At 40.8% G+C, this 13,358-nt stretch overlaps 1 protein-coding gene across 4 annotated transcripts in view; it reads right to left on the bottom strand.

Moving 5' to 3' along the window:
- Positions 1-2,220: 2,220 nt before the first annotated feature.
- The window catches only part of LOC111864459 (laccase-4), a 77,866-nt gene continuing 66,728 nt past the window's right edge, over positions 2,221-13,358 (bottom strand). For 3 of the 4 annotated variants that reach the window (XM_023851717.2, XM_023851716.2, XM_023851715.2), the window contains exons 8-11: positions 10,605-10,794; positions 8,672-8,893; positions 6,579-6,803; positions 2,221-3,154 (exon numbers count right to left, since the gene is read on the bottom strand). In XM_023851717.2, the coding sequence (XP_023707485.1) occupies positions 3,003-3,154; positions 6,579-6,803; positions 8,672-8,893; positions 10,605-10,794 (789 nt within the window). In that variant the 3' untranslated portion in view covers positions 2,221-3,002. Of the gene's footprint in view, positions 3,155-4,512; positions 4,594-6,578; positions 6,804-8,671; positions 8,894-10,604; positions 10,795-13,358 lie in introns of those variants that run through there. The other variant, XM_023851718.2, reaches the window with a different exon arrangement.

Raw genomic sequence — 13,358 nt, 5'->3', positions numbered from 1 at the left:
TGTCACTTCACTCCTCTTCGGTCCAAATATTCTCCTCAACACTCGGTTCTCAAACACCCTCAGTCTATGTTCCTCCATAATGTCAGAGACCAAGTTTCACACCCATACAGAACCACAGGCAAAATTATAGCTTTGTATATTGTAGTTTTTATGTTTTTGGACAGCAGACGAGAAGACAACAGGTTGTGATAATAATTTCAATGTACGTACCTTAACTACTATCTCGCTTCTCGTAACACGAAATAAATCGGAGCGTAAATACCTGTAATGCAACACAATGGAATATATGCCATTTGAATCACAGAGATTAGTCACACAGTACGACAATCACACATTCTTTAATACATTTTAGTAAATATACATTACACATGTAATAACAAAAACGTTACTGTACAGCTTCCTCTACGTATATACAATATTTATTATACAGTGAAATATTATGAATTTAACAACTTAGTGTAAATCACAATGTTAAAATTACTGATTCTCAGGAAACCATGGCACAGTGCGTCTTTGTGAGATGTTTACATTCCAACACGTTATTAAGATTAATCTATCTACGCGAAATATTTATAAACGTAATACCATATATATATATAAGGCAAATTAAGGCAATAATATATATATTATTGCCTTAATTTCAAGAAATTTTCTTATTAAAATACTTTAATGGCATGACATTCGAGTCAGTGGTATTGGAGGTTTCTTATGTTAGGGCCAATTCAGATACTCAAAACACTTTTCGAGTCAATAATCATATTATATGATTAAAATTGCCTTTTTAGTAAGTTGTAACTTCATATTAACAATAAAAATGTATTCTATTAATTAAAAGCAAGATATGCTCTTACCACTTACACTTTTGATTTTATAGACCAGGAGATATAAGTTTTTAATTTTGAATTATTCCTTCCGAAATTAGCTCGTAGGCCGTGTGTAACCTAGAAATCACTGTCTTAAATTATTTTAAAATTATTAATACAATATACATTAATGTATATTCATACATTATTATTAAACAACAGTAAATGTATTAATAGTGTAACTTATCTAATTAATTATCACAATTTTATGTCGATGTTCAGCGAAGTTAGTGCCAACTTTAGCCTGTCATATGTTCAGCGCAACGGATCCTCACGGCGGTTAATCTCGGTTTTCTAGACCGGAGCCGCTATTTCCTTGAAACACCTCCTCAATTACTCTCACGGTGCTGAGTGAACCCATTTCCAGACTCACTACTTCTCAGAAAATCTGATAGCGCTGTGAATTCAACCCGGGACCTCTAGATCTGTAGCCAGGAACTCTAACCACTAGACCACAGAGGTTCCAAGTGGCGGTCGCTCGGTCGGTATAGTTCGCTTGAGGACTACAGGCCACGGAGTTATATCGTTGTTCATTTGATACATTATCATGTCTGATATATGAGATGTCGAATCTTTTACACATTTCACACAGAGTTCTAGGAACAAAGACAATTAAGAGTAGCAAATCAATCACAGAGACAGATAAATCAATTAAATAAAATATAATTTTCATCGATAAATATTTAGACGAATTATTATTATACCTGAAATTAAACAGTAATATGTTGAATATCCAGATAACCTGAACACTGGATGTATTAAAACTTTAGAAAAACGTAACATAAGAAACACTCTCTGTCAATATAAAAGATTGTGCAGTTCATCTCCCAACAGTTGTTCAATATGCTGACCGCCCTGTAATTTCCTTACTCCTACATTCATTTTCTATATGTACCGTAATATAACACTTGGTACCTTACACCATACATCACTGTTTTACATGTAAGAAAATACAAATCGAATTTCTTTACGTAATAAAAAACATAAATATATTAAATGAGAGGTAACTCACATCATAGGCCAGGACCCTTAACCTCTTCTTCAGAAGCTGGTAGCAGCTCGGATGACCTAGCAATCCCCAAACTTCTGCTGAATCCGAAGAATTGTCAATGTCCTGAAATATTTTCCGAAAGGTAGGCAAGAAAATAAAGCAAACTCCGACGTACACATATCTGTGAAAGCTTTCATTTCGTAGTAAAAGGTATCCCTGTAACAGGCCATGGAGGCCCATGGGAGTCTGAGAGGTCGAGGCTCCCACACTTTCTAGATAGTCGGCTCATAGATGGCGGTAAGGTTGTCAGCCTTACGTGCTAGCCGCTTTTTTACCCCCTAGGAAAATTCGGGGTAATCATTCCTGTTAGAGGCTGAGTCGACCCCAGGGCCATAATGCGGCTGGAATGATTAGGTCAATGGAAAAATCCAATGACCTCATTCAACCCTTCTAGGGTAACTATAGCTATGGAAACTTTTCCTTTTATTTGCTAGAGCGACGTTACTTTTGACATCACCCGAAAATGATAAATTTCATTGAGATAGGACGAACAAGGAAGCCATGAAGTCTGCCCTCCTCCAAGAGTCCGTTAACTGGGAAAAGGGACATTCAGTGGCTGCCTCACAAGATCGCATCCTGCTGGAAGATGATCTCGCTGGTTCCCCGGGGTAAGCACCTGATGTGTGGTTTTCTGCGGTGAATGTCCGAGACATCACACTTACGTTTGTGAGTGCACAACTTAGGAGTATCTGTTTCGTGTTCTAAGTATTCGCTGGCTGGACTAGACCCAAAATTCGCCCATTTACAGCGATATCGAGTACATCTATAATGCAATGAATCAATGACTGCCACAGACATTTTGAAATTCTCTATATAGGTATACAGAGTATCAGTGTATTGCTATTTTATTAAAATGTTTTCTGAATGTATGTACATAACTGGACGTACCGAATTGAGCGAGGAAAAGCAGATGGCCTTATTTCTGATCACTCAGAAGGAGTGAAAATCTGAACTGAAATTTCAGAACTACGAATTACGTTTCAGAATACAATTCAGGCCTCGGCTTTACGTGTACCCCGATCCTAGTTCTAAGTGGCAACAACAGATGACTCAGTGTCGTTCATTCGAATCTCTATACATCACACTCTTCATATGAGAAAGAATTCAGGTCCCACCCAACTTCCACAGCGCGGGAAATCTTTTGGGGGTGTCGGCACATCGTTGGGTCCTCCCACGTGAAATATAACGTCGAATCCATTTTCCCAGTTCGAGACGTGCTGATCGTGTAGCAGCCAATATCCTGTAAGACAGATAATGCAATTATTTATTTGAATTAGTTAAACAATTACATCCGAAATATTAAACAACTATAGCTACATTATCATCAAGTGAAATGACGCGATCAGACCTCGGCCCTGACACTGCTAGTCTGACTAATACTGACCGTGGTTTTCATCATTCTCTTCATCTGATTTCCAATATAGTACCTCGGTTAGGTAACAGCCACTTCCTGTAAAATTGCTTGCAAATCATGAATCGTAAATCGTCTTATAGTTTGAAGGTATATAGTCCGAGATATCGATAGCGTTGTAAAGCGAACCATAAATCTCTAGGACAGTGGCTTAAAATAGTCCACGGTCGCTCCTTCTCACATTGCTTCGCACTCATCTCACACCCCCTCCCTCTCATTAAACGGTACGTAAATCCTATACACGCGATTTCCATAACAGAATTGTGTATGTCACATTTGAATGTTTACAGGAATGCAGCAAAATAAACTGTGACTTAGTTAGTTAGTTATTGGAGAGGGTGGGTTTCCCCATGCACTGAGACCAGTATTGGTCCATTGTGCTTCCCTCTATGATATTCTACCAGTCTCTATATCCTACCGATATTGGTGCGTACCATCAGTCCCGACCGAGCCAGCGAGTTCGGCCTCTGCTGGCTTGGCGGTATCTATAATGCTTCCCCCATCTATCAGAGGCGTTAGAGACTACTGTTGGGCGGGAAATGTCCTTGAATTTAGCTCAGTGACCACCTTTGGAGATATGAGGTTCTTTTACGTGCCGTAAAGCTACGACACGGGACCCACGGCTTAAAGTCCCTCCCGGAGGACTTGTTCCCTGAATTTTTCCGCCCTTAAAAATTCCACGACCTCCGCCGGGTTTGAACCCGCGTTACCTCTAGACTACGGAGGCCGCTAAACTGTTACTTACGAAAGCACAATATATTTTTATTTATTGCTTTGGGTGTATTAAGTTTATGTGAGAGCCACTTTTAGCTTGGCATATATTTAACCCCTGACACAGCTGTTGTTATGTGTCTTGCGCAGAATCCCTTCATTACGTCAGCGCAATTCAAGCGATCTCCGACTTTCCGACTAAAATGTTCTATGTATATCCCACCTACACAATACGTTCTGCATATATACACCCCCAATGTGAAGCCGGATCTGGAAAAGGGTTCAGTCAATTTTTTTCCTCTCGCTCCCACTTTGGAGCGCAAGGCTGATTTCTCAGTTTCACTGATAATTTTTACAGACTGTAGAACTCCTTGGACTGGTGATCAGCTCATCGCAAGGCCTCTACCTAAACACGGGACAACACAAACATAGAATAAACACATACACATACCAAACATCCATGCCCTGATTGGGATTCGAACCCACGATCCCGGCTTCCGAGCTAGCGAGACAGTTCATGCTCTAGGCCGCTCTGCTACGGTGACCGGCTTCTTTCACTTAAACACAGTAAAAAGAATGTAAGTAATCTAAGATGAAAGGCTTGTCAGACTCAATCTGGATTTCGGGCTCAGCCCATTCCATTTTACCGGTTCACTTATTTGATAATGTGATAATTCGTTCGCAGCGCTATTCCTCTAACGTTGGACGGGGCCCTGAAAGGAAACTTTAAAGGGTTCATTAGACACTAAATGTTTAAATCAACATGAGAACGGTACAAGTTGCCTCAAGTAGTAAATCTTCGAATGCACGTCGAAACGTCGTCTAACCTGATTGAAGTTATTCGTGATTATCCTCGGTCCATCCGGGAAAATTCCGAAAATGTGTTTCAAATTATATAGTGTCTGTTCCTACCTGTCCTTCCCAATTCATTACTCACGAGTCGTCCTACAGTTCGACTCTATAAAGGCTGAACTAGTCACAGCTGTAAATTAATAAAATATATTTGTGCCCACCTAAATCCTATCAATTAAAAAATTTTCGCTAGTTTTTCTATCCAGGTAAACAAGAAAACTATCCCTGTAACAGGCCGTGGAGGCCATAGGCTTTTGCGAAGTAGAGGCTCCCATATTTTCGAGACAATCGGCTCACAGATGGAGGTGAGGTTGTTAGCCTTACACGCCGGCCGCTCTTTACCCCTAGGAAGAATTCTGGTACTCATTTCTGTTAGAGGCTGAGTTAACATCAGGGCCACAGTCCGGCTGGAAAGATTAGGTCAACTGAAAAATCCAATGACCTAGTCGGGAATCGAACCGGCGACCTTTCGACTTGTAGATTAGTGCCATAACCAACTACGGCCAATCTGAAATCCAGATTTTCCGCAATTCCGTATCATCGTAACAGTTTTCAAGTTTAAGTTCATGACCATAGAGAAATAATGATTGAAGAAACGGAAGTAAAGAGTTAGTCATGTGCCATGCTTAAATGTAATCGTAAAAACAGACTGACAAAGAAAACAGAAAGGAACGACAATGATAATATTAACATATAAAGATAACAGAAATTTTAGCTGAAAAAACACCTGAAATTTCTCCATCGTGGCAAATTGATGACCTATATTTCTGCACACCTGTATAATGACTTTAATATATTATAGAAATTCTTTTGGATTCAATTTTATCTCGGCGTAATTTAAAGATAGAATATTTCTCTGAAAGTAGAAGTTAAGAATAATTAAATAGATCAGACAGCACTGGAATTCACAATTCAGCACTCTGGACTACATGCACCGAGTCATAATAAAATTACAACCTTCTATACCTCAGACACATCACAAGGCATCTGACACACTTCGCTTCTGTTAGATTTTTTCAATGATTGTCGCCACTATGTCTGCCTATGCCCATGTGAGTCTGGCCCCAATAATAACTTCGGGACCAGCTGATCAACTTTGATTATCTGACAAACAAGCCACCAAGCAGCAACACATGGTAAATACAAAAGTAAGAAGGTGAAGTTGTCCCTCTGTTTAATTAATTAAGCACTACTCCATGAAGGCGTATGGGAGAGTATATATATAGATCCATATTTTCTTGATCTCGTCACTAGCTAGAAGCGAGTGGTTAGCTTCACACTCCGGCCGCTTTAACCTCGGGGAAATAGCCCCCGGTACCCATTGGATAGGAGGCTTGGTGGGCCTCCTAGCCGGTATGGATGATATGAAGAAATGAAAATTCTTGCTTCCACCGGGACTAGAACTCCGACACCTCTGTCGTCCAGCCCGTAGCCAGTAGCTATACCGACTCGCAACTATTAAGGATTTATTTCTCACGTTAGCTTAGGTATTGTATCTGTAATATTAGTTGAAGTTACTACAAACTCTTCAATTTCTAAATAAGTTTGTAATTGTTGGATCTGATTTTCTTGTGGCGGCGACTATGAGGAGTAGTAACTTCTCGAATGTGATACTATATAACCCGACTACACGGTGTCACATCTCTTGAGATTTATAATTGTACGTTCTTCTGACAATAAGTCCCCTTACCTGGATTGTCTGCCTTGAAGCGAAGGACAGATACCCCCTTGTGGGGCACAGTAACTGTGTCCTTAAGTACGGGGTTGACTAGATTTCTGGTTACAAGCGAGCCCTCACTGTCAAGCTGCTGTATACGTGGCAGATCGGTGGGTCCCTCCAACTGCGCGACACCTACCACGTAGAAACTGTACCCATGCAGATGCAACACGTGGCTGGCATCGCTCCCACCCCCACCTGTCAAACAAACGGTACGTAAGCTCTTTCACTTGTCTTACGTCATACATATCGACCATTCCGGTCTCGTCCTCTTCGCAGGAAGGTTCCGACAGCGGTCATCTATGCAGCATAGCGCTTCCTTTCACCCATGGGCATGAAACTTTGTCTCTGGCAACAAGGGAAGAACATAGACGGAAGGTATTTTACGTAGAACAGGGTGCTAAGGAGAATATTCGGGGCTAAGAGGGAAGAAAAGATAGGAATGAGGAGCTTCATACGCTGTACGCGTCGCCAAATATAATTTGAATGATCAAAGCATTGAGAATGAGATGGACAAGGCATGTAAGATGCATGGAGGAGAAAGCCAAAAGGAAGAGAACGCTAGGAAGATAATATTAAGATGGATGTTAGAGAAACAGGATGGAGTGGTATGGACTGCATCAATCTGACTCAAGATATGAGTAGAGGGCTCTGTGAACACGGGTTTCATACGATTTGTGGGATTCTTGAGAAGCTGAGCGGTAAGTGGCTTCTCGAGAAGAACTAAACCCCATGGGATTATGAACATTGGTATACAGGTTGAGTGACTTTGGACGCCCGCCCCCTCCTATGAAGGTAACTACTTCTATAACTATGAACATGGACAGTTAGGCTTACTTCTTAAATAACAAATATACTGTGCCAACAAGAATGTCTTCTGACCAATATCGAGATATTTGTTTTAGCAATCACCGCATTAATTTGTAAGATTTGAGGTTTTCACGGCGGTGACTATGAAGAAAGCAGTCTTCTGGGATGTGGCATGGTGTAGATATGGTGTTAACCGACGTTTCGGAGGAACGTATTGCAGACACGAGTCTGCTTGTACCGGTTCTCACGGTCTCTTCGCTTGCGGATTTCTTATTTTTCCTTATACCCTGAAGATGGAAGCAATACGTTCCTCCGAAACGTCGGTTAACACCACATCTACACGGTGCCACATCCCAGAAGACTGCTTTCTTCACTGCATTAATTTTACACAACCTGAATATACATAACAAATAGTATTCTTATTGTTTACTCAAAGATAACCCCATAGGCCTAATCAATATCTATGAGTTATGGTGCTTATTTACCCACTTCAAGAGCAGGCATATTAGTTTACCAGAAACAAAACATAACTTTCAGTTTCCGAAAATAAAGTTGCAAGCATGCATTTCCTACAATCAGAACATATGCTGGCCTGTTTTCGTCATTTTTTAAGGAAATGTAGTTTCAGATTTCTTTGAAGCCTGTATAATTTTCAGTCTGCTAACATTTTAACCAGTAAGCAGATCCTCATGAAAAGTGTGCATTTTCACCGTAACACAAGGATTCTGGTATGTTTTGGTACGTGTCAGTTTCTCCGCCATGATACCAGAGTGCGCTGCCAACAGAATACTGATATAGTTCAATCCTACTTGCATTGTTTCTTTATTCCATTTCGCTGTGAATTCTACTTATTTCACTACGATGATCACATGAAATGAAACATTTCACTGAAATTAATACCGCTGGGAGGTCACGATATTCTGGGCAAGTAAAAAGGGCAAGGTAGACAAGAAATGCCTATAGAATTTTTGTAAAGAGGAGTATTTGGAAAAGTACAGTTGGAAAACTGAGCAGGAGATGTAAGAGGAGGCCTAAAAATTGTGTAATTTCGATATTAAGGAGTTAGATAATGAGGATGGTAGGTGGACTGAAGTGGCTCAGGATCATGTCCCATAGCAGGCTTCGGCAATGCATATTAACACTTTCTTAATCTCTTGTTGTGTTACCGTACCGCTGGTTGTTGTCCTTGAATGAATGAATGTATAAGGGATTGGCCTTGACCGGTACCTGCACCACTGCCACTTGTTGTCTGTTACCTTGGTCCACAAGGATGAGCTCGACTGTGCCTCTCAGTGGCAGGTCGATGACATGTACGCAATCGCAAATCGGTTGGCTCTGGCATCGGAGCGGCAGTGTCTCTTTCCGACACATGAGATCATGATCCACGTCCTCTGCCTGGGTCAGCAGGGGTGACGATGGAAAGATGAAGGTGAAGTTGTTGAGCTGAGGGACGAACACATGGGCCACCCTGCTGACTCCTGTCGAACAGGAAGGAAGGTTAAACGCTTGCGCACGTTTCAGAATGATCCATTAGCTACCCTTATATTACGGTGTGAACAAATTTGGATAAATCTCAGTCTCTACTTGTATATTAAAAGCTAAGGACCAAGATCTGAAACCCATGCCAAATCAAAATATGCTAAGTGATTCAGGAGAGGAAACATACAAACAGATCCTTCCCACTAAAGGCTATTTAATACCGCTATTTCCACTGTGTATAACGAAACGGGGAAATTTATGGGAATGGTAGGAAAATTCGAAGGGGGCGGAGGGGTTGGTGTTGATAATGTGAGTTCTGAGCAAGAATAATGTAATATTTATGATACGACTGCGTCAGTTGGCTTATTTACATCCGCAATTTACTTTCTAAACAAGGGATTCCTTGTAATAGACTAAGAAATGTGTTCTTAAACACAACGCTTTATACATGTATTCTGAGTAGACACATTCAGAAACCATTGAAAGGAGTTGAGGAGATACGAATTCATGTTGGTATTAAAAAGTAAAGCTATCCCTGTAACAGGTCGTGAAGGCCCATAGGGTTGTGAGACGTTGAGTGTCCCACATTATCTAAACAATCGGCTCAAAGATGGCGGTAAGGTTGTCAGTCTTACGCGCCGGCCGCGCTTTACTCCACAGGAAAATGATTTAATTAATTCCTGGTACTCATTTCTGTTAGAGGCTGAGTCGACCCCAGGGCCATAGTGCGGCCGGAAGGATTAGGTAAATTTAAAAATATCCAATGATCTCATCGGGAGTTGAACCCGCTACCTTCCGGCTTGTAACATAGTGCCTCACCCAACTTCGCTACCGCGTGCCCCCTTCATGTTGGTATTACCAAATAAAATGTAATAATCCTGAGTGAAGAGTGGGGTAGGTGAGCTACCACCTCAGAAGTTCGTTCGACTGCTATGTTGGTATTATTAAAGGTCGGCTATTAAAAACTGCAGAGGTGGAGTAGCTTCTAGAAGCGCATTTCACATGCCAAGACACATAAGACTTTGTTAAACGGTACCCGTTTTCTGCAAAGGATGCATGTCGGACATGAAATCTCTCTTCCACTCTTAACAAGTTTATAAATCTGCCGTTAGGCGCCCTTCTGTTTTATGTTTCACCCAACACTCTGTTTTCCGCCCTTCTCTACTGAGAAAGTGTGATTTTATAGGATTGTGTGGTTCTCCTTCATGATGGTCGCATGTCGGTGGAAATAATTCATACGAGTGTAGTGTTTACAGGAGCATAGTGGCCTTGTGAACGATGACATAACTAAATGTGTTGACGAGAAAAGGGCGGGAAAATATAATATTACGTTGAAATATTGTTTCGTTTTGTTTCTGTTATAAATAAACAGTATTGAAATAATTTTCTTTGTTTACTTATCTCGAAAATGATAAAATTACTGCATTATGTGATATTGAGGTTTGAGAAGGTTACGAGAGATCTATGTAAAAGGTAAGGTATAGTTGTCCCCGTGCTCAACGAATTAAGCATTACGCCATGAAGGTGTATGGGAGAGTGAATATATAGATCCACATAACAGAGATCTACGTGTTAGGTTTAAAGAGGACGCGTCTTCATGGCACAATATTTTCACGTTTCTCTCTCTCTCTCTCTGACTGAACAAATCCTGTGTTTAATTTCTATGCAATCGGTAATATTTGGACATAAACCCTTTCTCTCCTCACTTGCCTTGGCGCGGATAACTAGCAGGGTTCTCTCCAGAGAATTGTTTGAAACCAAACGCCAGGTACAGGGTGATATCCACTTTCTTTTCCATCAATTCGTGCCGCATCTTGTGAAGGGATTTTATATCTGGAAGACACACAATGCCTCCTTTCTCCTCTGGCGTGGTGCATTTGCCGGTAACGGTATTGAGAAGCTGAAAAGCGAAACAGACAACTGCCATATTGCCAGTAACCTTCCAGCTGATTCATTCTGGATCAATGAGCATCACTATTTTAAATAAAATATTTCAACGTAGAGTTGCTAGATACATAAACTGCTCAAATTACAACTTTTGAATGGAGTTCGTCCAAAGCGTCGATATCTTTTACTATTTCGACAAGACGTTAAAAATAAAAGGTCTCTTTAAAAATATAAGTCACTCAGGTAGTCAAGAAATTATTCATCCTTCATGCAATTCATATTTTCATTACTGTGATCACAAAATCCTGTTCCTGGGCCATGTTTTGAGTCAGTCTAATCCAATTCATACTCAGTTCATTTATATATTAAGTCCAGCAAGTTTTTTTTTTTTTCAAGTGTATGAGCTCTCCTTCATGTGGATATCTCTACATGATTTTTAGGAAGATAAATAATAATAATTATTTTGGAAGCAACATGAAACTGTCCTTTGAGAGTGAGAAAAATGAGAGAAATACACAAATAACTTTAGGAAAAGGGTTACTGACAATAAAAAATACATAATACATACATTATAAAGGTTACTGTAACTTTCAGTGTGTTTAATTCTATTTTTCTCCACTAAAATTACAAAATGTCACTTGTACTTAAGAAGCAAATGAAACTCGGAGACTACGCAGTACAATATTATAAGGAAGTGAAGTCCTGTATGGACCAACAAACCCATACGGATGTAAGGATATGATATGTTTTAAAATTCCATTTTAATCCTAACTTTATAAAATGTAATATTTTAAAATATTTATGAAATATTGCCAGGTTTTATTTTTTCTATAATTTGCAGTTCAGCTTTCAAGCATCCCCAATGGAACCGGAACATGAGTTCACACCCTTCCACATGTGAACAGCGGCCAGAGGGAACGCAGAAGAATCTTTTTGCCTGTCTAGAGACCGTTTTGTAAAAACATCAGTTTCCGGTTCTCTTGTTGTTGTGTTACAAACAGGACTCATGAGAAGAAATAACTAGAATTACAATTAACTACGCGATCTAGTTTCGAAAACTGTTTAATCTGATGTGAGCGCTGCAGCTGCAAATTACACAAGAGTGGAAGTTCTTCTAACCATGTACTCTGCTGGAATTGTAATCTTCAGTAGCTTAGCGAGGCTCCTTGAAGCCCCGCCTAAGCATAAATATTTGGGCCTTCCTACACGAGTATGCTCCACGCCCACGTACACTGACACTACCGAACGCCAAATGTAAACAAGCCATATACTTATAATCCGTGACCTGCAGTCCGAGAGTGAACCATACCGACCGAGCGACCGCCGCTTTTCAGCGTACTTAGTGCCAACTTTAGCGGATAGAAGGTGTCGCGTGGTCAGCGCAACGAATCCCCACGGCCGTTAATCTCGGTTTTCTAGACCGGAGCCGCTACTTTTCCATTCAAGAAGAGCCTCAATTATGCTCACGACGCTGAGTGGACCCCGTTCCAGGCCCACTGTTTCTCAGAGAATCTGGCAGCTCCGGGAATCAGACTCGGGACCTCTGGATTTGTAGCCAGGAACTCTGACCACTAGACCATAACAAGCCATAGGGGCTCGAAAGTACTTATTAGTAATTTAAATCACAAAAATTGTTGTTGCTGGATCTGCTCCTATCTCTCTAAGATCCATTTTACTATTGTACACCCACATACGTCTTGGTCTTCTCAGTAGTCTCTTTTCTTCTGGCTTTCCCACAAATATCCTACAAGCATTCCTCCTCTCTCTCATTCGTGCTACATGCCATGCCCGTCTCATCCTCCTGGAGTTTCAGTAAATATTTTATAAATATATGGTCAAGAATTGTAAGAAAATAGACTTCAGAACTTTCAGTAAATTTGTTGGAAGGCCGCGTCATAGCTCGAGCGGTTAGTCGCTGGCTTCCCATCGTAGCGATCCGGGTTCGATTCCGGGTCTGGTCAAGTGAGATTTGTGGTGGACAAAGTGGGGCTGGGGCGGGTTTTCTCCGAGTACTTCGGTTTCCTCTACCAATCTTCATTCCACTAAATTCTCTATCATCATAATCTCCCGGGGCAGGCTACAATAGGCCAATCAGTGGCCGCCGTGCCGAGTNCAGCATGTCACAATATATATATATATACTTTTTTTTTCACTGCTCCAGTAACCTCAGAACTCAACATCACACGCTCATGTTCCTCTGAAACAAACAGCCAACCAATCGCCTTCACCTGTTGTTGAGGGAAGGCCACATTTTTGGCAATAAAAGTGGATAATGCATAATAAAATGCTCCTTCGCGCAGAGAACTTACGGTCAAGAAACAATAAATGATCAATAAATACGTGTAGATCCCTATGTTGAAACATCCATTGTAATATCCGCATTTTATGCAGTGTCGTAATCTCCCCCCCCCCTCCAACACTAAGATGTCAATGGAAGAGTTCTATTTCCAATAGCTTGAAGCCTTTCGAAACAATGTTATGACATCCGACCCACTGAAAGTGCTTCCAAAATCCAATATATTCAGCAATGTTTCGTGACATGGTAGAGACGGTGAAGCGTGTGCATAAAGTCAGAAG

Source organism: Cryptotermes secundus, unplaced genomic scaffold, assembly GCF_002891405.2.
Source record: "Cryptotermes secundus unplaced genomic scaffold, Csec_1.0 scaffold621, whole genome shotgun sequence".
NCBI classification, from domain to species: domain Eukaryota; kingdom Metazoa; phylum Arthropoda; class Insecta; order Blattodea; family Kalotermitidae; genus Cryptotermes; species Cryptotermes secundus.
The sequence above is the reverse complement of the archived record's forward strand: the minus strand, read 5'-3'. Positions and strand labels throughout refer to the sequence as shown.